This window comes from Panthera uncia (genome assembly GCF_023721935.1).
Source record: "Panthera uncia isolate 11264 chromosome B3 unlocalized genomic scaffold, Puncia_PCG_1.0 HiC_scaffold_1, whole genome shotgun sequence".
In the NCBI taxonomy this organism is placed as follows: domain Eukaryota; kingdom Metazoa; phylum Chordata; class Mammalia; order Carnivora; family Felidae; genus Panthera; species Panthera uncia.
The window spans coordinates 71192632-71219834 of record NW_026057582.1 but is presented as its reverse complement, the minus strand read 5'-3'; the positions used below and the strand labels follow the sequence as shown (position 1 = coordinate 71219834).

Sequence of the window (27203 nt, the reverse complement as noted above, 5' to 3'; positions counted from 1 at the left end):
TGGGAAGACTGAAATTTCCAGCAAGGAGGGATTAATCAAATAAATCATGGCACTCTACGGTAGACAGTGTTTGTTCATTTGTTATTAAAAATGTAGGGATACCACTGGAGTTTGCTCCATAAATTCAAGGAACAATTAAAGATCACATCTTGCAAGTTGTTACTTTAAAAAAAAATTTTTTTGGAGGGGGGTGGTGCCTGGGTGTATTGGTGGGTTAAGCATCCAACTTCAGCTCACATCATGATGTTCTGGTTTGTGGGTTGGAGTCCTGCATTGGGGTCTGTGCTGACGCTCAGAGCCTATAGCCTGCTTTGGACTCTGTGTCTCCCTCTCTCTCTGCTCCTCCCCTTGCTCACACACACACATACTCTCCCTTTCTCTCAAAAATAAATAAACATAAAAAACATTTTTTTAAAATGTTTATTTTTGAGAGACAGAGCGCAAGCTGGAGGGGAACAGAGACAGAGAGGGAGACACAGAATCCAAAGCAGGTTCCAGGCTCTGACCTTGTCAGCACAGAGCCCAATGTGGGGCTCAAAGTCATGAACTGTGAGATCACGACCTGAACTGAAGTCAGATGCTCAACAGACTGAGCCACCCAGGCGCCCCCTTTTATTATTATTATTATTATATTTATTATTACTAATGGCAAGTTGTTGCTTTTAAATGGCAAGGAGCAAATATCTCTTGTGCAGTCCTGTGATTGGCCCTGTTACAAGTCCTGGGACAGGGGTGTGAACCAGACAGATAAAGTCTCAGTTCTTACTAAACTCACATTTCAGAGAAAAGAGATAATTTAATAAATAAACAAACATGCTAATGCCAAGAAGTGCTTGGCAGGACATGAAATAAAATTGGGTGATACGCTAAAGAGACCAGGGGGCAGGAAAACAAATTAGATTGAAGGTCAGGGAAGAGCTCCCTGAGGAGATGGACCTGTGAGCTGAGGCCTGAATAACAGGAGGGGACTGGGCTTGCAACCTGGGGGCAGTGTTCTTCCAGAAGGAAAGTCAGGGGCCAGGCCCGTAGAAGGTTGTTGGGTTTTATTTGTTTGTTTTTAATGTTTATTTATTTTGAGAGAGAGTATCAGTGGGGGAGAGGGGCAGAGAGAGGGAGATAGAATTCCAAGCAGGCTCTACGCTGTTAGCACAGAGCCCAACACGGGGATGGGTCTCACAAACCTTGAGATCATGACCTGAGCTGAAATCAAGAGTCAGACGCTTAACTGACTGAGCTACCCAGGTGCCACCCCCCGCCCCCGCAAAGGTTTTGAGCAAAGGACAGACACGATTGGATTCACCCACCCATTCTGCACAGCAGAGTATCAGAGGGCACGAACGGAAGTGGGGGAAATGATTAGGAGACTGGGGCAACAATCCAGGTAGGAGATGAAGGGAGTTCTGGGAGCTGAAGAGGTGATGGGTGGTCAGACTCTGGACATCTGTATATGGGAGACAGACCATCAAGACTTGCTGGGAGAGGCACCTGGGTGGCTCAGTCGGTCAAGCGTCCGGCTTCAGCTCGGGTCACGATCTCACGGTTGGTGAGTTTGAGCCCCACATCGGGCTCTGTGCTGACAGCTCAGAGCCTGGAGCCTGCTTTGGATTCTGTGTCTCCCTCTCTCTGCCCCTCCTCTGCTCGTGCTCTCTTTCTCTCACATATAAGTAAACATTAAAAAAAAAGGAGAGAGACAGAGAGAATAACATTAAAAGACTGGCTGATAGACCAGAAGTGGGATATGAGAGAAGGAAAGAAGCCAAGAGTGACTTCATGCTTTGGGGCCCATGAAACTTGGAAAGATGGAGTTGCCATTTACTGATATGGGGAGGCCATGGGATATGCTGGAGGAGGTCAGGAGTTTGATCTCAGACAGTACATGGGGGGCATCTGTGAGTCTCCAGCAGACGCACTAAGAAGGCAATAGATAAGGGAGTTTAAAGTTCAAGGAAAACAGATGCAATTTGGGGAGCCAATGGTCCTTAAGACCACGTGACTGGCAGGACTCACCTAGGCAGAGTGTAGCTGGTTGGGGGAGCGCCTGGCTGGAGGCCTGAGTCACTCTGACACCCCAAGGCTGAGCAGGGGCTTCAGGAGGACCAGGAGGATGGCCTGGAAGTCAAGACTACTGCCCAGTCTGTAAACATGATGGTTTCAAAGATTATTTAATGCTGTGAGAAAATGCTCACCACAGGTTACACCGTGTGGGGGGTGAGGGGGATTGGCATACGAAACACAATGTTAACGGCTGTTTTCTGTACCTGGTGGTAGTTGAAGCTTATTGTTCTTTTCTCCTTTACGGTTTTCCGTGTCTTCTGAATTCTCAACATTGAACATGTGTTGCTTTTATAAATATTCTTAGCCAAACACATTTGAAAACAAATATTGGAAAGTGGTTTTTGCTGCTCAGAGAGGACTCCAGCCTAGTTCTATCTCAAACGTGTGCCTACAAGAGGACACTTCGATCCTTCTCGCCCACCGTGGGTGCCATGGAAGGGAGGCAGTCCCGCCTCACTCCGGGGGGCTTCAGAAGGGTTTTTGGTCAGTTAGAAGCATCCTGGAGTGGGGAAAGACCAGTCAAATGTTCAAGGTCGTCCTGACGCCAAGCAGGCCCTATCTCAAAAGCTGCTGCGCTGGCAGCAGGGACAGACGAACTGGTAGATGGACAGAACGGTTTCATTAAAAACGGTTCATTAAAAAACAGTTTATTAGCATCTGTGCTGCCCAGTGCAAGTGAAGAGCGGCCCCCTCCCCAGGTGCCCCGGTCTCCCCACCTGAACCTATGGAGAGCAGCTCTGCGCTGGGTCCCTGCGAGGCAATGTCCTTGCTCCTCTGACTCCAGTCCCATTGCTCCTGGCCAGGGGTTAAGCTCCACCTCGAGATGCCATAGGGATGGTCTCCCCTGAGTGACTGTCGCCTCCAGCATCTGAGAAGAAGCCTCCGCTCCCAGGGGCCGGAGCCACGTCCACCTGAATGACACCATGCACCTGGGAGAGCTGGGGGCTGTCCAAGCTGGCGATGAGCTGGCGGGGGCCTGGTCGCACAGGCACAAACTTCTGGTGCAGCGTCACTGTCTCGTTGCCCCCAATGTCCCTATGGGCAGAGATAGAGTCATGGACCTGGGGTGACTGGGGGTGGAGTGGGGAGGAAGGACTGATGGGGCTGCCAGGAAGGAAGGAGCAGAAGGTGGAGCCCTTCGGGCATTTCTGGATTCAGCTGGAATCTCCACACCAGCGGCCAGGACGAAGCCTGAGCCCCAAGGCCTCTTTGCCCTCGCCTCTGCATAGCCAGGTCAGTGGCCACCCACCGAGCTGCCTGAGCTGGAAATCTTCCCGTCATCTGTCATCCAGGGATCCATCCCTCCCTCCCCACCCCCACAAACACCTGGACAAAGACTGCGTGTTGTGTCCCCCACCTCTCCATCACCAATGCTCCTGCCCTAACCAGACCAGCCACCCCATCTCATCTGGGGGTTCCAGGACCAAGGAAACTTTAAAATGAGACTTCGGGGCTCAACGCAGTATTGCCAAATAATTTCAGTTTGGCCAAGAAAGAAAGTGGAAGATAATTAGTCAGCCTCTGCAATATAATCATCTTACCAAAGAGGAAGGAGCATCTTTAATACCTGCAAACACTAGAAAGATGTTATCTCAGAGAAAAAGGAAAGTCCTTCCCAAGAATAGACAATTGACATCTTTAAAGGGACAAGTGTGTGTGTGTGTGTGTGTGTGTGTGTGTGTGTGTGTGTGAGAGAGAGAGAGAGAGAGAGAGAGAGAGAGAGAGAGAGAGAGAGAGATACATGTGTACATGTGCACACATACATACTATGGTGTCTTCATTTCCCCCCTTCTCCATGGACCTCTGGAAATTTAGTCCCAGACCCTCCCTCTGGGAATCGCAATTTCACTAGCCTTCCAACTGGCCTCTTTGCCTCCTAATGTCCTATCTTATTTTCCCACTCTAGTTTCTAGTCACCTGGAGGTGAACTGAATCCGTCAAGGGTTTGGCTTCCTCGGTGCTTCTGGGATGAGACGGCAGCTCCCTAACCCGACACGCAGGCTCACTCTGACTCAGCCCCGCCTGCAAGGCCTCATCATCCCCCACCATTCCTCCTGCCCACCAGCCCCAACAATGAGTTCCTTCCCCTCCCCGAACTCACCTCTGTTTTCATGCTTTGCTCCTGGGCTGGCTCCAGGCCCAGCTCACACCACCCCTTGAGCACCTCCTGCCCTCAGGGAAGTGAACCTTGTCCTGCTCTGAGCTCCTGCAGTAATCGGTCTGTGCGCTGTATACACTGAACACGATTGCATTTCTATCACACCTGCTTGTGCCTGTTAGCATCCGTCCTTTTCTGCCTCTGCCTGAACCCTTGCCTCTGGCCCCCTCTTCAATCCAAGCCTGCCTTGGGGGATCCACTCTGGAGCCGGACTTTGTGCAGACATCTCAGTCTTCTAAGGGAAAGAGCCAACACCCCAACTTCAAAGATGGGCTCTCCTTGGGGCAAAACATTTAGCTTGGAGCCTGCTTCCAAAGGGCTGCCCTGGACCACATTGGACTCTTTCTTCTACCGCTGTTAGCTGTGTGGTTTAGGACAAATTATTAAACTTCTGATTCTCGCTTTTTGGTCTGTAAAATGGGAATGAATATAAAATGAGGGGGTGGAATCAGATGGCCTTGAAGGTGACTCTAAGCTCCACAAAGGAGGGAATAAGTGGAAGGCAGGGAGATATAGATGGTCTCCCCATTAAGTTACAGACCTAATTTCTAGACTTACTATAATATATAACTAGATATTAAATCTATAACTTAACAGGTAGGCTATACTGTGGCCAGTTACAAATTCGCATTTTTAACTCATGCCCATTTTTCCAGAGATACAAACTTCAAGCTGTTTAGGCTCAGGTCAGCCTTCAACACTGTACTTAATTCATACTAGAATTGAACTGTACTAGATCGGAATACAGCCTTTACTTGTAAACGTTATTTCTAAGAGAAATTGCTTTTCAGCTTCCAGCTAGGAATGTCAAGATCTCTCCCAGCCCCGGCCTCAGTGTCAGGCAAGACCTGACACACCCAGGTTTGCTGGTTGAAGTTGAGCGCATCAGCTGCTACAGCTGGAATGGGCCTGAAACAGTGCAGGTAATGAAACCGGCTCTCTGACAAGGACACCAGAAATTAGACATCCAAATGAGCATCGTGCTTCCCTTATGGATTGGTTCAATCACGTTGTCAAGACTTGAAACGAATTTAAAAACTCCTCTCAGATTTGTCTTCAGAGCCCCGGAAAACCACACGTACACCACGTCTGTCTCTCTCTCCCTCTCCCTGACACGCGCCGGGTGCATCCTGTTCCTCCCTCACAGCCGAACCTCATTTCTGATGGAAAAGGGCACACTACCCACCTTTTCCACCTACCTTCTTAATTAGTCTTAGCTTTAAATGGCTTCAGGCTGTTTCTCCAAAGTCAAGTCTACCCCAGAAGTCCACCCTTAAGGACATTCTAGAGAATATGATTCATGTGGAGCAAATTCCCCAGAAGGGTTTGGAATAGACTTCAGCCTCCCCTGGTGACTGGCTTGGTGGTGAGTGACAACAGCCATCTGGAGGAGTAAGTTTGGAATGTTTATTAAGTGGCCAGTCACCCCACTGGGTGGCACACCTATGCTTAATGGGGTTTCCATACCACAGCCTTTGATGTGCAAACGAGAGCAAAGTAATATCTGTCTTGGAATCTAATATATCTGAACCAACAGCCCAGGGACTTCCCCCTTCTCAATTGCTCTGTAGACCCCCGCCTGGGCTTGCAGCAGAGAAGAGCCACAGAATGCCTAAGGAGGACCTCCCTTGAGAAACCATCATCCAACCTTCTCATTTACTGGAGAGAAGACTAGGGCCTTTAAGGTGGGGGGTGGGGTGTCACACAAGCCCCACAGCTACAGAGCGGGGCTGGATCTCCCCATGCTCAGCACAGGGGTCCTCTTTTTACTCCCAGGCAGGGGCAAGAATCAAAGATGTGGTGGAGTTGCTGAGGACAGTCCAGCTCTGGGGAGCCCTCTGAACAGGGGAAACCCTCATCATCTGCAGGTGAGAGATGGCCACAGAGTGAGCTCACTGGGAGCCCCAAGCTGCACAGTCTAAGCTGCTGGACACTCTTGCAAGGTGAAATGGGGAAGGCACTCCTTTGTGGCATATCACATCACGCGGGGTCAAGGTGGGGCAAGGCTCAGGATAGCAACCTTTCAGCTTTGACCTATTGGCAAAAGCGGGGGCCACCACCGGGCGGAGCCTGCTATATGTCCGGGGAAGGAAGGGGCAGGGCGGGCAGGGACCCTCTGCTTCCCCCACCCAACCCCTCCACAGGGGCCATCCCTTTCCCTCAGGCACTCTTTGTCAAAAGAGGAAAACACCTGCCCCTGTCACCAGAAGTCTGATCTTAAAGGTCAGCCAGCCTCTGGCCTTCTCTGCTTTCCCTCTGTGCTATTCCAGGGAGGGTCACAGCAGCATGTGTGGCTCTGTGTCAGAGATGACAGCCCAGGCCTAGGCACACAAGCGCTGGGTGTGCCCTCCCTGGGTGCAGAGCCTCTCTGAGGCCGGGGTGAGGCTCAGGTGGGCTGGCAGAGGACCTACGGGACAGGGCCCTCTCCTTGGGAACCGCTGCTCGAGCCCTCCTGGCACAAACGAAGCCACAGGCCTGAGAGCCTGCGTGTTGGGTGGGCCATGGTGGGAAGAGCAGAGTCTGCCCCTTACGGGCTGGGAGACCTCATGAGACATGGCCACCAGGTTCCCTGTCATAAAGCGGAGGTGACGGTAGCAATAATCAAAGTAAGAACTACCAACAGAGGCTCATGTTGTGCCAAGCCCAACACTAGATGCTTTATGTGCATAGCTCACCGAATTCTCACAACCGCCCTTGGAGCCAGGGACGGTTGCTATCCCCACTTTCCAGCTGAGAAAACAGGCTTAAAGGAGATAAGTCACTTGCCCAAGGGCACATAGCTAGTGAATGTTGGAGCTGAGACTTGAGCCTAAGTTTTCAGGATCCCAAAGCTTTCCTTTTAATCATACGATGCTCTCTAATGTACTTTAAAGGGTTTTTTGTGGTCTGCAAATGGGATAATAATCCTCAAGTGCCTGGTCAATTCCTGAGTGGCGGGCGCATGTTAGTGATGAGCTGCTATGGATTCCTAGGTGAAGTGTTGGTTCCGCAGCGGGACAGTGAGGAAGGACAGGCCCGCACTAGGCACATGGCAGGTCTTAAATGCTGCTCCCACTGAACTAAGTTAGAAGGCCTTGCTGGCTGGCTCCAGGCTGCTGTGTTGGGTCCTGACTGACTACTGTCCTGACCCAAGACAGGAAGCAACATGGGACCCCTGGCAGTCTGGGAGAGCAGAAAAGGGCAGGGGTGGGGGCGGGGAGAGGCCAGACTCACCCCACATTGAGGATCTTGGGTCTCTGTAGCCCGGAGCCCTCAAGCCGGAAGACGACATTGGTGAGGGTTATAGGCAGCGGGTTCTTGAAGACAATCTGTACTTCGCACTCCTGACCAACCACGGCTGCCCCCAACAACTAAGAGAAAAAGAGACACCCCCCTCCGCATCAGAGACCCTGGCCAAATACAAGGGAATCATACACTCCACCAGAGAGGGGAAAATTCCAGAATCAAAACCTCCCCCCCAAGTCCCACATGGGCACCCCGGAGAAGAATGGGGCTCCGCGGATGCCAGAGAAGAAACTCCCACCCACTCCCCCGCTGAAGCATCTGCAGGATCGGGAATAGGAGATCTGATTTTACAGGGGAGGACATTGGGGCCCAAGAGCCCACAGCCAGTCCCTGACCTTCTCCGGAACTGGTGGCCAGGCTTAGCGTCCTCTCCCCTCCCCCTCCGACTTCCCTTAGCCCCAGGGCATCCTTCGTGCCCAGCCCAGCAGGCTGCACTCACAGTGAGGGAAAGGTCAGGGGTGCGCAGACGGAAGGTGTGCTGCTTGGCCAGCACCTGCCCGTTCTCCTTGACGTGGCCCGAGACGTTGAGCAGCATGGACCCCTGATCTACGAGGTGGGGCCGGTATTCCTTGTAGGCCACGGGCATGGACACGCGGTCCGCTGGGGAGAAGAGGCAAGGTGTCACCTAGGCCCGCTCGCCCAGACACGGCCTCCTGGGGCCTCCATGTCCACAGCCCGGGGTGACTGGCCATCAGCGGGGCAGGGCGGGAAAGGAGCACTCACAGGCCCCTGGCGCCAGCACCACTTCTTTCTTGCTCTCCTTGAAGACAGACCCGGTGACACCGGTGTAGAAGGTGACTGAGAGGTAGAGGTGCAGCTTCACGGTGCGGCGGCTGCTGCTGCGATTGGTCAGCACCACGCAGACAGTCAGGTCCTGCCCCATCACCGCGTCCTGTGCCTCCACCTGCATCGCCACATCCTCTGCTGAGTCACGCGTGGAGTACACGTTGGGTTTGCTGCCGTGGGAGGCTGCTGTCTCCACTGCCTTCCGCTCTGCTTCCGAGCCTGGGGGTTGAGGGTAAGGGTGAGGTTACAGCCACTGCCGGAGCAGGCAAGTGCTCAGTGGGAACACTTGGTGTGGGCCAGAGCTGGCCAGGTTCAGGGAACGGTACCTTCTGGGTGTTTATAAATGTGGGTGACATCATCTCGCATGTTGGATCCAATGGCCTTTGTTATGATGAGCGTACCAATGGCCTTCTCTTCCACATACACGATCTTAAAGCTGCCATCATCCTGTCGCTGCCAGTAAACTTTGTCACTGTTAACCTATTGGGGGATTGTGGGGGGTGTGAGCCAAGAATGAGATAACCAGAGGGTCTGAGACTGGGCCTGACCCCCTGCTCCCCCCTTCCCCCCACTGGCCCCCCCTCCCTCCCTCCCCCCACTGCCTTCCCCTGAACCTAGGAGCTGCAGGGAGGGCTGGATCCAAGGGTTAGGAACTTCCTGGCACAGCCAACCTGGGAGACTTTCCAAGCTGAGCCAGATGAGGCCAGAGAGAAGGGAAGAAGTTGGGAGGCTCCTTGCAGTGCATTTTGGCATTAATAACAGTAATCCCTTATGCTCATTCACGGACTTTATGACTTATAAAGCAGATTCATACCCATTATTTCTTTTGATCCTGAGTACAGGAAGCACAGCGGCCATTATTATCACCCTTTTACAGTTGAGGAAACCTAGACTCTAAATGAGTGACTTTCCCAAGGTCACACAGCTACTCGGTCAGCGGTGAAGTCAGGACCAGAGAACCGAGGCCTGACAGCTGTGCTCTGGTCTCTCCAGACCACCCAAGAAGGCACCTGGAACACAGTCCTCACCTCGGCAAAAATGAAGGGCGTGTCGTATTTCATGTATACCAGGCCATTCTTGATGGACTCCACAGAGCAGGGGCCGCAGCAGAAGATGCCTAGGGGGCCAGGACAGAGGTGAGAGATCCCAGGAGGCTGAGGGGATCCTCTGATCCTAGGGAGAGGCCCACCCGCCCAGACCCTGGTGCCTTAGGTCAGCTGCCACCTGGTCCAACCCAGGGAAGGAACACAAAGGAAAGCACAGTTCCATTTGGCTTCAGTCAACAAGGGTGAGGCCAAACGTGGGACAAGCCGGCCTTGATAACCAAGTTATCAACACATCTTTCCTCTACTGGGCGAAGCTGGATATCGACTGTGACCCCTAGAAGTAAGGAAACCCATCCTGCATCAAGACAAACCCAGACCCCAGGGTGACTCTGTTTGCTGGCTGGGAAAGCAGCCACCATTCCAGAAAGATCCAGAACAAACCCTCAGCTCTACAGCCTGCAGTGTGTCCTCTCTGTGGGGAGGTGAGAGGGGAGCTGGTGGGAAATAGATTCTTCTCTTGGCATGCTTGGAGGGTTTTCTGGAGGAGATGGGCTGACAAGGAAAAGGCTTGACAAGAGAGGGCACAAAACAGGAAGTGAGGGCCACCCAACAGGAAAGATTCTTAGAAAACACCTAACTGTGGTTTCCTTTTACAGATAGGGACATAGGCTCAGGGAAACCAAATAGATGTCAAGATCTGCAACACAGTCAGACAAAGAAAGAATGGAAGAAGCTACTATTTACTGAAGAGCTACTCTGTTCCAGGCATGCTGCTATCCTCTCTGATATATGATGATCTCACTTAATTCCCCCAACAACCCCATCTGGTATATATTATCCCCATATTATAGAGAAGTGATCAAGCTAGAATTAGACCTGGGTCTGGCTGGCCTCGGAACCCCTGCCTGCTGTCCACCCCGTTACTTCCCAGAGTGGGGACAGGAGCTCAGATCCCCCAGTATCCTGGGCCAGGCTGTTCCAGCATCATGGGCAGTGCCAGGCTGCACAAGGCAGGGGGCACTGTTCACAGAGATGATTGAGAGGGAGGAATGCAGGCGAGGCAAGGGTTATCTGGCGTGGGGTGAGGAAGGGAGAGGTGGGGAGGAAGGCAGCAGGAGGGGCAGGCCCAGCTGCCTGGTGCTGGAATGTAAAGGTGGAAGCGGACGGCTGTTTGAGAACAGTGCGTACAGCAGGTCTGGTGTTCGAGGGAATGTGTGTGCTGTGGAAAAGACATCAGCAGGTCATGCCATCAGTGATGATCTCTTAGGGCTCGGTTATGGGGCCTAGTTTCTTCCTCCGACCTATCCGAACTCTGGCATTTTCCATCCTGTACACACAACTCATAACGAGCAACAGAACAGACAAGAGAAGAGCTTGGTGAAAGTCAGAATGCATAAAGGGAGTCAAGGCCTGGTGAGACTCTGCTGCTGACCTGATGCCCCGTGCCCTGGAGAAAGTCACTCCACCTCTCTGGGCCACCCCTTCTCATGTGTCCCACAAGGGCCTGCAGTGGTCCTAAACCCAGCTCATCTTCAGCGTCACCAAGGGAGCTTTCAAAAATGTAGATCTAGGGGTGCCTGGGTGTGGCTCACTCAGTTAAGTGTCCAACTCTTGAGTTTGGCACAGGTCATAATCTTCCGGTTCATGAGTTCAAGCCCTGCATTGAGCTCTGTGCTGACAGTGTGGAGCCTGCTTGGGATTCTCTCTCTCTCTCTCTCTCTCTCTCTCTCTCTCTCTGCCCTTCCCCTGCTCATACTCTCTCTCTCTCAAAATAAATAAATAAACAAAAAAATATGTACATCTATCCCTGGAATGTCTGAAATGTCAGGTCTGGGGTGGGACCTAGACATTTACTCAAACAAAACAAAAACAGGGACGTCTAGGTGGCTCAGTCAATTAAGTGTCTGACTCTTGATTTCAGCTCAGGTCATGATCTCACTGTTTGTGAGTTTTGAGCCCTGTGTCAGGCTCTGTGCTGATAGAGCAGAGCCTGCTTGGGACTCTCTCTCCCTCTCTCCCTGCCCCTCCCCTGCTTCTCTCTCTCTCTCTCTCTCTCTCTCAAAAATAAATAAGCATTTAGGGGCACTTGGGTGGCTTAGTCAGTTATGCGTCCAATTTCAGCTCAGGTCATTCATGATCCCCCAATTTGTGGGTTCAAGCCCCAGGTTGGGCTCTGTGCTGACAGCTCAGAGCCTGGAGCCTGCTTTGGATTCTGTGTCCCCTCTCTCTTGTCCGTCCCCCACTCACACTCTGTCTCTCTCTCCCCCCAAAATAAACATATAAATAAATAAATAAATAAATATTTAAAAAAAAAGAAAGAAAGAAGTAAAACCAGAAACATCCTGAGAGAGAATAGGGAAATTTTATATTTTATCTTATTCAATTCTGTACTTCCCCCCAACTTCCAAACATGTACTACTTATGATAATGACCTTTTTTAACTTAAAAAAGATAGATAAATAAAATGGTCCTTCGATTAATTACCCCCAGGATGTGTAAGTAAAAGAGCAAAGGAGAAGAGCAGGTGTGCTAGGGAGGAAAAGCTCTCGCCAAATTTTCCTACATCTTTTGCCTTTTGAGCCATCTGAATATATTAGTCATCGTAAATAAAGAAGATTTAGGCAAATAGAGAGTTATGCGGAAAGGTAAAAATAGTGAAAGGCTGGACAGTGATCCCATCGGTGAGCCTGTTTAAAGAAACACTGGGGTCTATAATAAACTTCAAGAAAATAAACTGAATGTGTAACATCTCTAAAAAAAAAAGAAGAAGAAGAAAAGAAGCATGGGGGTTAAAGGGCCAGGTTCTACCGCCCAGATGGTGCTGACACTTGGGGCTTGTTACCCAGGTTGGGAGATGGGGATGGGGCCAAGGGGGGCACAGGAGCCAGGTGGGGCCCATCTCACCGCTGCTGGTTTCCTGGGGTGTGGCATCCACCACCTGCCACCCACCAAAGCCAGAGGGCAGATCTGGCCTCTTCATCCAGCAGTCGTTCCACACGTGGAAGTTCCTGGATGGACACGGAGGGAGGGCTGGGTCTGAGCAGCCTGCCCAGGGCCTCCCTGTGCCCTCAGTGTCCAAGTCTTGGTCACCAAGGATGGGCAGCCCAGCCCTGGCCCCAGCCTCACCAAACAGAATCATGGTTCAGGTGCTCTAGAGGCTTCATATTCTCGTCAAAGTAGATGTCCATGGTGAGGGATGTGTCTGTGTCATGTGCCGAGTTGAAATTGGTGACAGTGCGGGTAGCCAGGCCCAAGCAACGCAGCACTATGGAGGAGCCAGGGTTAGAGGTCAGGGCCCCGGCAGGAGTGGGGTGGTGGGCAGGTGAGGTATCACGTGAGGAATAGCAGGGGGACAAGGGCTACTGGGTTGCCAAGCTGGGTCAGGGCTCAGGAGGCCTTTGGGCCAGGGAGCATTGGGGGTTAGGGGAAGCCAGGCCACCTGCCTGGCCTTGTCCCTGCCCAGTGCTTCTCCCTCCTCTCCCCTAGGCCTCCCTAGGTAGTTAACACTAATTAATGATAATTAAGGTCAGACTACCTTCCACCCCCCACCTGTCTCTGCACTGTAGCCACTGCTGGGTGGGGTTCTGGTTTCCTTCCCTCTTCCTTGTAGGGCCCAGGCAGCTCCTGTCCCAGTCCCTCCACTACCTGTTGTGGTCACACCGGCGAAGACCCAGCACTGGCCATAGGGGACGGAATAGCCGGTGCGTAGGTAGCTGAGTAGGATCTCCACGCTGCCCACCCAAGCTGATGGGTTGGTGCCTCGGGAGTAATCACCAGACCAGTTTCCAATCAGGACCCCATTGTCATCCAAGGAGTTCACCTGCCCAGGACAGGATGGAGTTGGGTGGAGTTGAGGGAGAGGCTCAGGGCCTTCCATGTAGTCCCCAGCCCTGCCCCTGCCACCACCCCTTACCCCTAAATGCCTCAGAATCTAGCCAACCTGAGCCCCACCCAGGCCTCCCAAAGACATCTGCCCCCCCCCCACTCCTTACCCCCCCACTGCCGGATCTGACACAGTAATGTGAATCCTGGGTGTGCCAAGTTTTGGGTTTGGCCCTACATTCCACAAGAGCTGGGACAGAAGCCAGAAAGGGTGGGGTGGGGCCAGGCAAGGAGAAGAGAGGGAGTGAGACCCCTCCTACAATACCCTTTGCAAGGGCAGGACAGGGCTGAGTTCCTGGAGAAATCAGAAAGGGCAGGAGCAGGGGGCAGAGAAGGTGGGAGGCAGGAAGCAGACACGTCATAGCACTCAGAGACGTGCGGGTGCTCACCATGGCAGAGATGACCCGGGAGACACTGACCGGGTCCCCGCGGCCTCCATATGGCATGCCCCGCCTGTCTAGGATGTACAGGCAGGCATCCAGCACTCCATGGTCAAACTGGAGGGAGGGAGGGCAGAGGTGACCCTTAGGTCAGCACGCGCGTCCTCACCCCACCCCACCTGCCTCTTATTTCCCCAAGTGCACGTGGCCCTGGCCAGCCATACCTGCCCATAGTTCCAGGTCCGCTCGCCAATCTGCGCTTCAGTCCCATAGTAAATTCTCCCGGATTCATTAAGCACGTACTCCTGTCGCCAATCCTCATGCTCCACGTACACGATGTCCTCTGTGTCCCCAAAACACATATGCCTGGTCCCCTCTAGACCTCTCCCTGGGCCCCACCTGCCCCTGGGCCAACTCTAGAGGACTCCTGTACACAGACCAGGAGTGGGGACACCCCTAGCCCGACAGCACTTCTCCCTGGAAGGTCAGAGGGAGCGTTGACAGAGATGGTGGGAGGAAGGTGGCTGTAACCAGGGCCCTGGAGAGGTGAGGCAATGTGACCTTGAGTGGCCACCATTCTACACCGGAGCTAGGTCCCCTCACCTGAACAATAGAAGGCCGGCTTCTACTAGGCACATAGGCACCTAGCCAGATTTGAGGAAGGGGAGCTCTGAGCCCCGCTCCTTCCTGTCCACGCCCTGCTCCTGACTCCAGCAGCTCACCTGGACACCATGGATTGAAGAGGATGTAGATCTCGTTGTGGGGGTCAAAAGGCAACTGGAACTCGCCAGCCTCTGAACGTGTGCGGACCGTGAATTGAAACTTGCCGATGATGGCGTTGGGGGAGGTGTGGACACGTAGGTCTAGATTCTGCCCACTGGCCTTGGTCACCTGGGCTTTCCAGCCTCCGCTGCCCCCCTTCCCCACTGGGATGATCACGTGCGTGCCCTTCCCCACCTCGGGGCTGTTTCCTGGAGCAGGAGAAGCAGCAATTAGCTGGTGAGGCTTCTCTGAGAGGAGATAGAGCCTTGGACTTCTCCCAGCCCAACCCAGAATGTGTATGACACACATCGGTGTGTGTGTGTGTGTGTGTGTGTGTGTGTCCCTGAGTTGGGCCATCACCTTAGTCTGTGACAGACTCTGAAAGCAGCTCTGTCCCCACCCAATGCTTGCCCACATGCCAGGGCAGAGCAGTCCAACATCCCAAACCTGTTCCCCTGACCCTGAACTCAGAGGTGGGTAGAAGAGACAAGGCCACCGTCACCGTCTGCCTGCCTGCCTGTCCCAGTGCCTGGGCTGGAGGGGCAGAGCTGCCCTGGCTGGGTCCGGATGCCCCTACCCCCTGGTGAAAGGGCAGCCCAGATCCTGAAGGCCAACCCTGCCTACCCCCCTGGGGCTGAAGCTTCCAGAGCCTTGAACATCCCTGGTGGCAGTGGTGGGGGTACCTGGGAAATTAGAGGCTGGGGTGGGCACGGCTAGGCCTTAATCAAAGGGTATGAGGAGTCGCCCGCCCCCGGCAGCAGCATAATCACCAGCCTGGGCAGTCAACGGCCACTAAGCAACGCGGTGAGAAAGGCACCTGCCCTGGGTCATGGGGACAGAGAGACAGAGTTGGACAGAGAGGAGAGAGCCAGCCACACCCTGGGGAAGGAGAACAGACCCAGAAAGAAAGACACACAGAGGCAGCAGCGATGAAGGAGTAGCTGAAGCAAGCACCTGAAGAGAAAATATTTTGAGACAGACGCCCCAGGAGCCCTGAAGAGGGTCAGCTTAGGAACATGGGACACCAAGACCCTCCCTGAGACACACTCCTGTGCTTGCACCTGTCTTGTCTGGCAGAGGTGAGAAGTGGGGTGAGGGTAGGAGCTTAAAGATGTCCCTCTGATCCTAATACCAGGGCTGGAGGCCCTGCTAGCCAGCACTCCCCAATACTTGGGCTTTCACCCTCCCCACTGCAGGCCCCACTGACCGATAAGCAGCTCCAGGGCAACATGATCAGAGGACTCATAGGGCCGAGAGAGGTGGAGGACCATGTCGAAAGGCTGCCCACGGCGTAAAATCAGCTCGTCGTACTCAAACTCATCTGTGTGGTGCTCTCGGCGATTCTGGTCCGAGCGTGAACTCAGCAGATCCACACTGGTCACCACCAGCATGCCCTCTGCAAGGCCACAGCTCTGGGTCAGCGAGGCCCCATGGGAAGCCCAGGCCCCCAGAGATGTCAGGATGAGTCTCAGGCCCCATTAAGGCCTTTCAGCTCTCAGATAAGGTGGCTAGGAGAGCCTCACCTCTGATGGTGCCGTCTCCAGCTGCGTTCACACCACTGGCCCGGGAGCCAGGCCGGCGGGAATCTGAGCCCCGGGAGTCTGGTCTTCGACCCCCAGAGCTGGACCCTCGACCCCTGCCAGACCCTCGGTCTCCGTGGGGCTCAGGTCCACAGTCAGCATCTGTTTCATTTCGGCATGAGCAGCAGCCGCAGCAGCGAGCCCAGAAGGAACGGCCTCCTCGACGAGATCGTCTGTCCGGCTCCGGCTCCGGCTCCGGAGAAGGTGTGGTGGGGGGCTGCCAAGGGTTCCCGCCCCAGCGGCCCACATCTGAACGAGGACCGTCCATCATGCCTGTGTGGAAGAGGTAGGGAGGCTCTTATCCCCCACTCAGACCTCCTGTACTCAGAACGCCCCAGCTGGCCCACCCAGAAGCCCTCCATCTGGAGAGCTGGTTGGAGAGCCCAACCAGATGATTGAGATGATCTGATCTTGCCCCAGAGATTCCCCCAGACCCATCCAGGGACCCTCCCCAAAGACTCCCTTCAGACTCACCTAGAGAAACTTCCCACACTGCAGACTCACCTAGAGAAACTTCCCACACTGCAGAGAAATCTTTCCCCTCTTACCCCCACAGCCACATCTACCAAACTAGATGACCCACTGAGAAACCTGCTCTTAAGGGCCCATCCCAGAAATGAGTAGACACTTGTCACAGCCTCGGGACCCAGGGCACAGACCATCCCCGAAACCCGCTCCCTCCCACCTGCCAGCTACTCTGCCTAGAGGTCCACGAAGCTGCCTGCCTCTAGAACCCATTCTTGGCAGAGATCCCCCACCCAAGGCTCCTTGTAGGAGATGGGCAGGTGATATGCAGGATTTGAGGTCTTTGGCATTCCCACGTTAGGTCAAACACCCACGCGGAGTGGCGGGCGCTGCGGGTTCGGGAGCCCGACGTCCCTGGGGCGCGGAGCCTGGGCGTCAGGGGCAGCCTGACCTGGGCTGGCAGGCTCTGGCTGGCCCGCACCCCACCTTGCCGGGGCCTGCCAGAGCCTCACCTGGCGGCGGTGGTGGCGACAGCAGGGCTGAGTCCGGCAGCCGGGCGGGGACAGGTTGGGACCGCTGGGACCCAGGACGGTCGAGGAGGCACGAGTGGAAGGTGTGGGACGGGCAGGTAAGTGGTTTATGAGGGGGGAGGGCGGAGCCAAGCTGCAGGGAAGGGGAAGCCTGATTGCTTCATCCCCTCACTCTGGGGAAGAGGCCCGGCCTCTGGGGGCTGTCTCCAGAGGTAGGGGCGGGAAAGGAGACCTGGCCGCATCCCCTTTCCCCTTTCGAGGAACTGTGGAAACGAGCCAAAGTGGGGCGGGGCCGGGGTCTGTCAGGATTCAAAGCTGTGGTGAAAGTGGAAGGCCTTCTGAGACTGCCCCCATGGACAGACCCCACTCCAGGCTGGTTCCTGCCAGACCGGAGCACAAGGGGCCCCCTCTCCTGGGTGAGAAGACCCCACAGCCGTGGGGCAGAGTGTCCCGTCACCCAAGCCCCTAGGCAGCGGGCCCCCTGCTCCCAAGCTCACATTGCCTGCCTCTGCTCTCATAAGACCCTGGGTACCTCTGCCTCTGCCAGGGTCTGGTACAGCCTAGGCCAGGCTCAGCCCTGTGAAACTGGCCCATGGGCCTGGTCCTGCCCAGGGAGGTCCTGGGATCCAAAGCTGCAGACTGGTGACATCAGCAGCCAGGCCCTCAGACTGGCTCCACCAGCCAGCCCCTGACCTGCCGGCTCTACCAGATCCTCTGATCCCCCCCACCCATCTGTCCTTCCTTCTTCCTCCAGCTGCTTCACAACCCTTGGCATGAATGAACTGCCCCCAGCTTCCTGTGTCCCTACAAGCTTGGGAATGGCAGGGGCAGGGGGGGGGCGGAGTGAGGGTCAGAGTAGGAGCAATTTCTTGTTTTCTGCCCCCAGCCTGGGAGCTTGGGGACAGTTTGGGCCCTCACTCTGAGGCTCAGGTGGGAAGTGAGGCCCTCTCCCCAGGCTGCAGACTACCCCTTTTCTCTCAGAGAGGGGTGGCTGGTCAGCTGGAGTCCAGGATTCTCCAACTTGGAATTCTTCCCAGAAATCCTGACCGACCGGCTCCAGGCACCTGCCCTGTGTGTATCCCAACTCCACCCTGGCACTGGAGGAACACCAGGGATGCCACTGAAGGAACCCTAAGGCAAAGAGGAGGTCAGACATCTCTGGGAGGCTCTCCTGAAAGTTCTTTAGGAAGGTTGGGGCCATTTCTTGGGGTCTCTTCCCTCCATCCTGCTGTTGTCCTTGCTCTGCCCATAGGCCACCGAAGAGAAGACAGTGAAAACAGGGTTGGCAAGAAGACACATGGAAACCGACTAGAGGAGAGGCTGAACTTGGTGATGCATCAGGCAGGGAGGGGCCTTGGGGAATGGGGACTGAGACTCCAGGACCTGGCAGGGAGCTCTCCACACCCACAGTGACCTTTCCCTGTCTAGCTCCAAACCCCTGACCTGGCAGAGGGTCCGTCCCCACCTCTAACACCCGCAAAGGACACACAAGTAAAAATCAAAATCCCAGGCAGGCAGGTCAGCCAAAGGGCTTTGTTGAGGGGCTGTATGTATCACCATGAACATGGGAAGGGGCAGGGCCCTAAGGGACCGGATGTGTGTGAACATTTCCCAGGGAACCAGAAAAGTACCTTGGCACTCTCTCTTTTGTTTTGGTCTTCTTCCCCACCTAACCAGATTTGACTCAGTGCCCTAACCCCTGAGCCGCTCCCCTCTCCTCCCTCCAGGAGGCTCAAGTGCCTTGGGGCTCTAAAGTCAGGACAAGGGGTGTGTATAGCAGGGCACCATGGGAACAGATACCCAGCTCGGTACCTTGGGAGCTGAGGCCAGTCTTGACCTATCATCCCATGTCAATACAGAAGAACGGACACAAGTAGAATCCCAGACCAAGGTGCAGAGACGGCTTTGGTGTAGTTTCCTCATCAGTACAATGGGCCTCACCATCTCATCCCTAAGCACTTGTGAGGGTCAGCTGAGATATAGTACTTTCGAGGGCTGTTCAACCGCAGAATGCTACTCATGAGGATCGATACTATAGTCACCAGAGGGCGGAGCAAAGGCACCTTGACCAGCTCCTCGTGGGAACAGCCCTCTCAGCTGTAGTGAATGGGCCGGGGCACAGAGGGCATCTGGAAGGGGCAGGAGTCATGGGAGAAACTTTTATGAGTCCTTCTAGTTGGCGACTTACGGCTGCTTTGTAGCCCAGCCCCAACCAGAACCTGGACCCAAACTCGATTGGAGCCCCAGCCCCAACCAGAAGGTAAACTCTAATACAGCCCTTGCATTTAAGGCATCTGGGGCAAATTCTGCCCCAGAACAGAGACTCTGGTTCCCCATGGGAGGAAACAGCGGGACCGAGCATGAAATGAAAGGGCGAGGATGAGGTGACACACCCTAACTCTCTCCTTTCCTCTTCCAAAATAGGTGGCAGTAGTAATGGTGGTGGCGGTGGTGGCGGTGGCGGCAGCATAGCAGCCTGGGGGGCCTCTCCATTGTTTATTCAGTCCCAATAAGTTAAAGAACAGGGGTGGGGAAGGATCTCCTAGGTGAGGATGCTGTTAACTGAAGGCAACAGCTCGGCCAGGTGCTCAGAGATGCCCGCTGCTTGGCACAGGGGGTTGCCCTGCAGGTCGAGGAGGACCAGCCTGGGGCAGGAGGCAAGAGGCTGGAGCGCTGTGGGCTGCTGGAGGCCTTGGGCAGAAGAGTCAAGGAAAATGAGGCACGTTCCCCCAGATCCACGAGCTCCCGTGTATCTATTCCTGTTCTCCCTCAAGACCAGGGGCTGCTGCCTGGCGGTCTGGCTGGCAGGCATCTTGCACACTTCCCTGGAGGGAATAAGACTATAGACTGCAAACACCTGCCCACAGGGCCAGGCCGGAAGCCCAAGAGGCAGGCCAGATGTGGTATGAGAAGGAGCGGTGGGCTATGGCCAACAAGAAAGCTAGCTCTGGCTCCAGGGACATCCACGACTCAACAATGGCCAAGGGTTGCTGAGTGGAAATGCAGGCCAAGGGTTACTTTAACTTCCAATTTTTTTAAAAGTAGGCTCCACAACCAACATGGGGCTTGAACTCATGACCCCAAGATCAAGTGTCTTGTGCTCTACCAACTGAGCCAGCCAGGTGCCCCTAACTTCCAGTTTTTAAGTAGAATCAGAATTCTCAAGTTTTTAAATATGAAGCTTCCTGATTTTTAAAGTACCATGGGGTACCCAAGAACATCTGGAGGCTGCTGATTTACGAACTCTGGCTTGAGGAAGTCACTTCCACCCCGCAAAACGACCAGTGCAAGTCAATGATGGCCCACACAGCCCCAAGCTATCCTCTCTCCTTAGCTTAGACCACCAGTGGCCCCTCTCCCACCCACCCTGCTTGCTGTCTGTCCCTTCCCATCCCAGCAGCTCACCCTACCCGCTGTCTGAAAGGCACCCAGAAAGGAGGATACGGTTGTTGCACAGTGAGAGCTCCTGTAGTCGGGGCAGGTTGGTGACACCGTCCAGGGACTCTATGGCATTATCATTGGCCTGAAGGACCTGGGGAGCAGGGAGGGCAGGGAAGACAAGGCCAGGCAGGCAGCTGTCAGCCTGGGACTGGTACAAACAAGTAGGGAGCCTGGGGTGATCGGCTTACAGTGCAAGGAAAGGGTCAGTCTAGGTGACCGAGGCAGTCTAGGTGACCTGGGGCAGTCTAGGTGACCGAGGCAGAGAAGGCACAGGGTCATTTGCAGGGGCTGGGAGGATCTGGACACCTCTTTGTAGGGTGGGCAGACTTCTAAGGTGGAGAAAAGGGAAGAGGGCCACCCAGGACAGTGATGAAGGAGTGCTTTACCTCAAGGCAGCGCAGGGCAGCCAGGGCAGGGGGCAGGGCTCGGAGACGATTGTGTGACAGGTCAAGATGAGTGACCAAGAGCAGCTGTTCCAGATGGCAGAGTACTGTCAGATCCTAAGGAGGGGAACGAGATACCCCGATGAGGCTTGGGGGAGGGGCCTCAGCCATCGTTCACAAGGCACTTACCCTCTGTGCTCCACACAGGCCCCTGGTGAGGAGAGGACGGGTAAGCTTACCTTACAACCACCCCCACCCCAACCCCGACAGTATACACTCCCCATCAAGCACATGGGACAGCACAGGGGTGCAGGGGTGGGGTGGCCAGTGAGTGGATAGGAAGGAGGCAGCCTCCGGCAGGGACAGGGAATGCAGGAGGGCGCTGGGGTGGGCACAGACACTGGCAGGAGCGGGACTGCTGTGGCTGGGGGATCAGTCTGGTGTCAGGGGAGGCGGGCTGCGAGGACATGCTGAAACCGCTGTGTTGGGAATACTGGCTGGGAAAGACCCCAAGGAGAGGAAAAGAGAGTCTGGGAAGTTTGTCAAACATCTCCGGAAACTACTCAGGCTTTAGATGCCGCGGCCTGCTCCAGGGAGGGAAGCATCGGAGTGAGCGGGGGTGAGTGAGGGCTCGCTCTAAGGGAAGAAGGAAGATGTGACTGGCCCAGAAGAAGGGACGGCACGAAGAGGCCCTGATGACTCAGGATTTGAAACTGTGTAACAAGAATGATGGGGCAAGTGACGGAAAACAAGGCCAGGAAGAACAGGCTTGAAGGAAGAGGAGTTCAATCTTGGCTAAGAAAAAAGTCCAGAAAGGCACCTGAGACTGGGGCCAAAGCCAGGGGTATGGTGAGACCAGACTGAAGGCCTCAGCTGAGCCCATGGAGGAGACACAAGAGCTGGCCAGGGGATGAGGAGGAAGGGAGGGCCAGCAGGGCGAGGGCCCGGGGAAGGTGCGCACAGCAGTCCCTACCTTGTGACCCAGGTGCAGCACGCGCACCTCAGCATACTCCATCTTGAGCACACTGTTCTCCAGCAAGAACTTGCTGCGTAGGTCATCCAAGTACGCTGCCCGCATCGGGTCCACGGCCTGGCGGGGACGAGGAAGGCGAGCAAGGCCCGTCAGTTGTCTTCCTACGGCACACCAGGCCTCCCCCTTACCTGTTCCTCCAGGTCCAACTTGCCTTGAGGGTCTGGAAGTACTGGAGCGTCTCTTTCTCATACAGCAGAGGATCCAGTGCCCGCATCAGCAGGATGATAGTGAGCAGGCACCCTGAGGAGGGGAGGGGGAGGACTGTCTCTTCTAGATCCCCTGCTCCCATCTCTTGAGACCCTTCCTGCTCTCCCCAAGAGGCCCTCCTGGAAAGGGGCCTCTAGAGCAGGACCTCGGGGAATGGGGCCTCACACTTATTCTCCGGCTCCAGCTCCTGCAGCTCCTTACAGGATTCAAGTTCGGACTGTAGCACCGTGGACTTCTCCACCGACAGCTCACACCTGAGGATGAGCAAGGCGGGGGATGGGATGGCGTCCACTCAGGGTGCTAGTCACCCCCAGTATCCAGTCTGAGACCATATGCCCGAGCCTCCAGCCTCCCACCCCAGAGTCCAGACCCCCCTCTCCTTGTCTGTGTGCTTCCCTGTCATCACCTGAAGAGCTGCTCATCCGTGGCCGAGTCCCGGCACCAGCCCTCCTGGTGGCCTGAGAGAAGGAATGGGTGGTAGAAGGGGGCAACCATGAGAGGAGGAGAGGGACAGGGATACTGCTGCGAGGGGATAAAAACGTAGAGCTTGTGTCACCTTTTAAAAGCACACACTCCTTGTGGGCATCGCCTTCTGTCCAAATGACACGAAATGTATGCTGGGGCAATTGGTCATTGAGGGAGGCAGCAGGCAAGTCACAGAGCTGGGAGCACCAGGTTAAGGAAATGCTCGAGCCTCACCACTTTTCTGACTGTCCCACTCCAGCCCCACCCCAGTCCCCCACTCTGCCCCATCAATCCTGGGATACCCAGACGTGGCTAGGCCGGTTCCTGCCATCTGGGGTCCTCCACTCCACAGCCAGGGGTGACTCATCAACCAAGAGCAGCAAGGTCTCTGTCCTGGACCCCACCTGGCCCAGGAGACAAAGAGAGACCCGTCAGCCCCAACAGCACTGGGCCCACATCCATGATGCTCTCCGGCAAAAGCTGCAGGACTCACTAGGAGGGGCCGAGAGAAGGAGACAGTCAGACAGGCCTCATCCCGGCTCACGTGCAGGCAGCGCAGGGCATCCTGGGGGTCAGCTGGGGGGGAGACACAACCTCAGGTCTCCTTAAATCCTCTTCCATTCCTTCCAAGCCCTAAACACCCAGCCTCTTTCCTCACTGCTCACCTCGTCCCAGGAGCCAGCGGTGATAGAACCAGGCACTCTGATCATTGGGGTCGGTGAAAAAGGCATTCTGTACCAGCTCCAGCTCTGCAGGGGCCAAGGAGGCACAGGATCCTGGTGGGCTCCTGGCCGCCCCAACATCCCACCCTCACCCAGGAGTACCTCCAGCCCTCAGTTTCATCTATCTGTGGGCCTTGCACAGTGGCTACATGTATCAGCTGTATCTTTCCCACTGCAGAGGGATTGACTCTTATGTACCCCCAAAGCCAGGCACAAAGTAGGTGCTCAGTAAGCCCAAGTAGCAGGTTCAGGAACAGGGTTAGGCATCAAGGCTGGAAAGGAATCACTGCAGAGTCCTCCCCAGCACCCTCTGACCCTCCTTACCTTTGAGTAGCACATCCTCAGGGAGGCGTCCCTGTGGTCCAGAGTCTGGCGGGGGGTGCAGCTGGGGCAAGAGACAGGAGCGGTAATGCCAAGAGGAGTAGTTGGAAAAGTTTCGGGTGATGAGACTGTCAGTGAAGGCTAGCTCCTCTGCAGGGGGTACGGCTGCCTGTGCAGCCACAAACCGCCGGTAGTCCCAGCAGTGAACTAGGAAGAAGGGTGACAGCACATCTCAGAAGTCGGGCAAGAGGAGCTTCATAGCTAGAATCCCCAGAGTTCCCTTGGAGGCCCTTAAAAACACCTCTGTGTGGGGCGCCTGGGTGGCTTGGTCGGTTAAGCGTCCGACTTCGGCTCAGGTCATGATCTCACGGTCCGTGAGTTCGAGCCCCACGTCGGGCTCTGTGCTGACAGCTCAGAGCCTGGAGCCTGTTTCAGATTCTGTGTCTCCCTCTCTCTCTGCCCCTCCCCTGTTCATGCTCTGTCTCTCTCTGTCTCAAAAATAAATAAACGTTAAAAAAAAATTAAAAAAAAAAACAAACAAACACCTCTGTGTGTTCTACAGAGCATGCATTTGTCTCCAGCATCCCTTCTGCCATCAGCTCAGTGGGCCTGTCCTGGTCATCCCTCCCAACTCTGGGCTTTACTGAGGCCCCAGCACCACGAGGTGGGACACCATCAGCAGGCACGTACAGTTCCGCTCATCGACCTCGAGGAAACGGGCACATAACTCCAGCTCCCGGGCCCAGTTGGGCTCTGGCAGGCGGCCCAGCAGCCAGCAGCGGTGGTGCCAGGTACCATAGGACTTGGGGTTCACCCGCAGGCAACTCTCCAGGAAGCCCAGTTCTGTTTTCACCAGAGAAGCCAACTCCTCAGGGGACCTGCACTCAAAGGGAAATGGGGCTCAGGGCCCTACAACACCCAATCTCAGCTCACTCCTGACTTTCTGCACTCAGCCCTCCACTCCCCTCTGCCTATGCTCCTGGCTGTCCCATTCTTCCTCCATCACTGGACCTGGGCAGGAGAGGGCTAATGCCACCTTCTTGGAGCCCTTAACTCCTACGCACTTTTGGGCCTCCAGCTGCTGAAGCACCTCTCGTCGACAGTTCCAGAGGGTGGCAAAGTCAGGATTGGCTCCCAGAATCTGGCTTGTCAGTTCCAGGACAGACTCATCCAGCTCACCAGCCTGGCGCTTAGAAGGCAGGCAGCAGGGTCAGAGGTCATAGGCAAATAACAAATAGAACTACTTTATATTCTCGGAATGCCTTTCTATACAATAGGTAGCATGCAGAACGCTTTATGGGTTTACGTGTATTCTCTCATTTAATTTTCACAACCTTATGCAGTAAGCTCCATTTTACAGATGAACAAACTGAAACTTAAAGAAATTCAGTAACCTGCCCAAGATCACATAGCTTGTAAGTGACAGAACCCACATATGCAGCCAGGCAGTCCAACTCTAAGGCCCAGCTCTTGGCCTCTGTGCTATCCTAAGAGGGCCACCTGGTAAAGGGGCTACCTCTGAGGGCCCCACCTTCTGGAAGACAGTCTGGGTGGCTGACTGGTATAGCTTCAGCTTCTGCTCCCGCTCTAGCCTTTTGGCCTCCGCCTGCTCTTCCGACGTCTTCACCTTCAGGCGCCCGTGCTACAGGGATGAACGGGTTGGAAGGGCGCAGGCTGCCTTGCAGGGGCTGACCCACCGAAACCCCCAATGCGGAACCCCAGGTTTATACAGGGCAACGTAGGCAACGCCACGCGGGGCACGGGCATGGGGAGGTGAGGGGCTTTGCTCACAGTTCTCACCATGGTGCCGGCTCAGGGTTCAGGACCGGGGAGGGGTCCCTTGGAAGCCTGAGAAACCTGGGAAAAAAGTGTCAATCATGGGAGCCCCGCCCCCGCTAGCCCCGCCCCCAGCTGTTCCCCGGAAGCCGCACGCGAGCCTCGGAGGAGACCCCTGCGGTGTGAAAGGGTCGGGGAAGAGCAGCGCCTGTCCTGGAGGAGCGCTCACCCACACTGGGATTCGTACCCGTGCCGCCCTGCCCACAGCCCGATCTTCCGGGACCGGACCCGATCCAGGGAACTGAAGCAATAGGGACGACTCCGCGCCTAGAGACTGCCGCTACCCGCCCACCCTACAGATCCCAGACACTCCCGCCCCGTGCGGGCCGACCCACCTGCGCCGAGGGGAGGCGTGGGGGACGCTAAGCTGCCGCGCCTGCCACGGAGTCCGGGCGCAGGCTAGAGCGGCGCCACGCCCGGTCTCTCCAAGGCGCAGCGCCCTCTGCAGGCGTGGAGAGGGGCCGGCAGCGGAGTAGGCGGGCTCGGTAGACGCGTGCGCCGGTACTCTCTAGAAAGGCTAAATCCCTGATTTACTTCTTGTGTTTACGAGTGCGCGTGCGCAATGGCGCGCGCAAGCAGTAGGGGCTGCAATTTCAGTCAGCTGGTAGAACTGCAGTCTAGTTATGTAAGTTTTTTCTACAGCCGGGAACTCACGCACTAGCCATCCTGCTGACCTCATTCTGGCCACTGGCCATCTAGTTGCCACATCTAACTGGTGGAGTTTCCTGTCCTTATCTCCACTGATCCCTGAAGCTTTCACGTAGCCGACTTCCTTCCACTTGACACCCTTTCCTGGCTTCTCCTGCGCCTCTGCCCCAATCTTCTCACCTGTTCACCTTCTTCTCCCCTAAATGTTGGTGATGTCCAGGGCCCTTTCACCACCCTCTTTCACATCACACATTGTTCCTGGGAGAACATTTACAAATCCAAGCCTTCTCCTGCTTGGAGTTGGAGCTCCCCAGAGCTCTGTCCTGGGCCCACAGATTTTCTGGCCCCACACTTTCTCTGGGTGAAGTCATACACACTCATAGTTTTAATTACCACCTGGGAGTTGATAACACTCAAACTTGTGTCTCCAGCCCAGATGTCTCACGAGCTGTAATAATAAACATATATATGTGCACACCTATTCAAAAGCCTATTGGATATCACCTGGGTGTTCCAGAGACACCTCAAACTCCGAAAGTAAAGAGGTATCGTTGTCTCCCATTCATTCTTTTCTAAAAAATTAATTAATTATTTTTCAAAATGTATATCCAAGTTAGTTAGCATATAGTGCAACAATCATTTCAGGGGTAGATTCCTTGATGCCCCTTACCCATTTACTCATCCCCCCTCCCACAACCCCTCCAGTAACCCTCTGTTCTCCATATTTAAAAGTGTCTTACGTTTTGTCCCTCTCCCTGTTTTTATATTATTTTTGCTTCCCTTCCCTATGTTCATCTGCTCTGTGTCTTAAAGCCCTCATATGAATGAAGTCATATGGTATTTGTCTTTCTTTGACTAATTTCGCTTCGCATAATACCCTCCAGTTTCATCCATGTAGTTGTAAATGGCAAGATTTCATTCTTTGGATTACCAAGTAATACTCCATTGTATATATATATCACCTTTTCTTCATCCATTCATCCATCGATGGACATTTGGGCTCCTTCCATACTTTGGCTATTGTTGATAGTGCTGCTATAAACATGGGTGTGCATGTGCCCCTTCGAAACAGCACACCTGTATCCCGTGGATAAATGCCTAGTAGTGCAATTGCTGGGTCGTAGGGTATGTCTCCCATTCATTCTTAAACTTTGGCCTTTATGTTTTCCTATTGTAGTGAATGGCACTACTCTCTCCCCATTTTTCCTTAGTATCTCT

General features: G+C 54.7%; 2 protein-coding genes across 5 annotated transcripts; both read right to left on the bottom strand.

Moving 5' to 3' along the window:
* Positions 1-1773: 1773 nt before the first annotated feature.
* TGM1 (transglutaminase 1) lies at positions 1774-17018 on the bottom strand. The gene is made up of 15 exons (XM_049613009.1): positions 16912-17018; positions 15878-16207; positions 15562-15750; positions 14315-14563; positions 13817-13935; positions 13602-13709; positions 12976-13150; positions 12457-12595; positions 12235-12338; positions 9313-9401; positions 8611-8764; positions 8222-8503; positions 7938-8098; positions 7427-7563; positions 1774-3090 (listed from the first exon to the last, which is right to left on the bottom strand). Exons 2-15 carry the CDS (start codon positions 16203-16205, stop codon positions 2862-2864), a joined length of 2463 nt encoding a protein of 820 aa, XP_049468966.1. The 5' UTR covers positions 16206-16207; positions 16912-17018; the 3' UTR covers positions 1774-2861.
* A 2364-nt stretch (positions 17019-19382) lies between these two features.
* Positions 19383-25863, bottom strand: RABGGTA (Rab geranylgeranyltransferase subunit alpha). 4 transcript variants are annotated; one of them, XM_049613010.1, is made up of 17 exons: positions 25673-25863; positions 25293-25358; positions 25033-25143; positions 24566-24690; positions 24192-24379; positions 23505-23708; positions 23124-23207; positions 22952-23034; positions 22761-22862; positions 22550-22655; positions 22400-22451; positions 22159-22247; positions 21938-22026; positions 21727-21843; positions 20757-20870; positions 20374-20461; positions 19383-19620 (listed from the first exon to the last, which is right to left on the bottom strand). In XM_049613010.1, the coding sequence occupies exons 2-17, from the start codon at positions 25302-25304 to the stop codon at positions 19472-19474; spliced, it is 1713 nt and encodes a 570-aa protein (XP_049468967.1). In that variant the 5' UTR covers positions 25305-25358; positions 25673-25863; the 3' UTR covers positions 19383-19471. The 4 variants fall into 4 exon arrangements, with proteins under 4 accessions (XP_049468967.1, XP_049468969.1, XP_049468968.1 ...); XM_049613012.1 differs by having other exon boundaries at positions 25302-25358; XM_049613011.1 differs by lacking the exon at positions 25673-25863 and adding an exon at positions 25525-25642.
* Positions 25864-27203: the final 1340 nt, after the last annotated feature.

Excerpts from the sequence above, each read along its gene's own strand:
- RABGGTA (XM_049613010.1), bottom strand. Across the intron at positions 24,691-25,032 it reads CCCAGACTGTCTTCCAGAAG|CGCCAGGCTGGTGAGCTGGA; the intron begins GTGGGGCCCTCA and ends CTGCCTTCTAAG. Across the intron at positions 23,035-23,123 it reads CCGCTGGCTCCTGGGACGAG|CTGACCCCCAGGATGCCCTG; the intron begins GTGAGCAGTGAG and ends TCTCCCCCCCAG.
- TGM1 (XM_049613009.1), bottom strand. The coding sequence starts at position 16,205 with ATGATGGACGGTCCTCGTTCAGATGTGGGCCGCTGGGGCGGGAACCCT. Across the intron at positions 15,751-15,877 it reads TGGAGACGGCACCATCAGAG|AGGGCATGCTGGTGGTGACC; the intron begins GTGAGGCTCTCC and ends GTGGCCTTGCAG. Across the intron at positions 13,936-14,314 it reads CTTCAATCCATGGTGTCCAG|AGGACATCGTGTACGTGGAG; the intron begins GTGAGCTGCTGG and ends TTGGGGACACAG.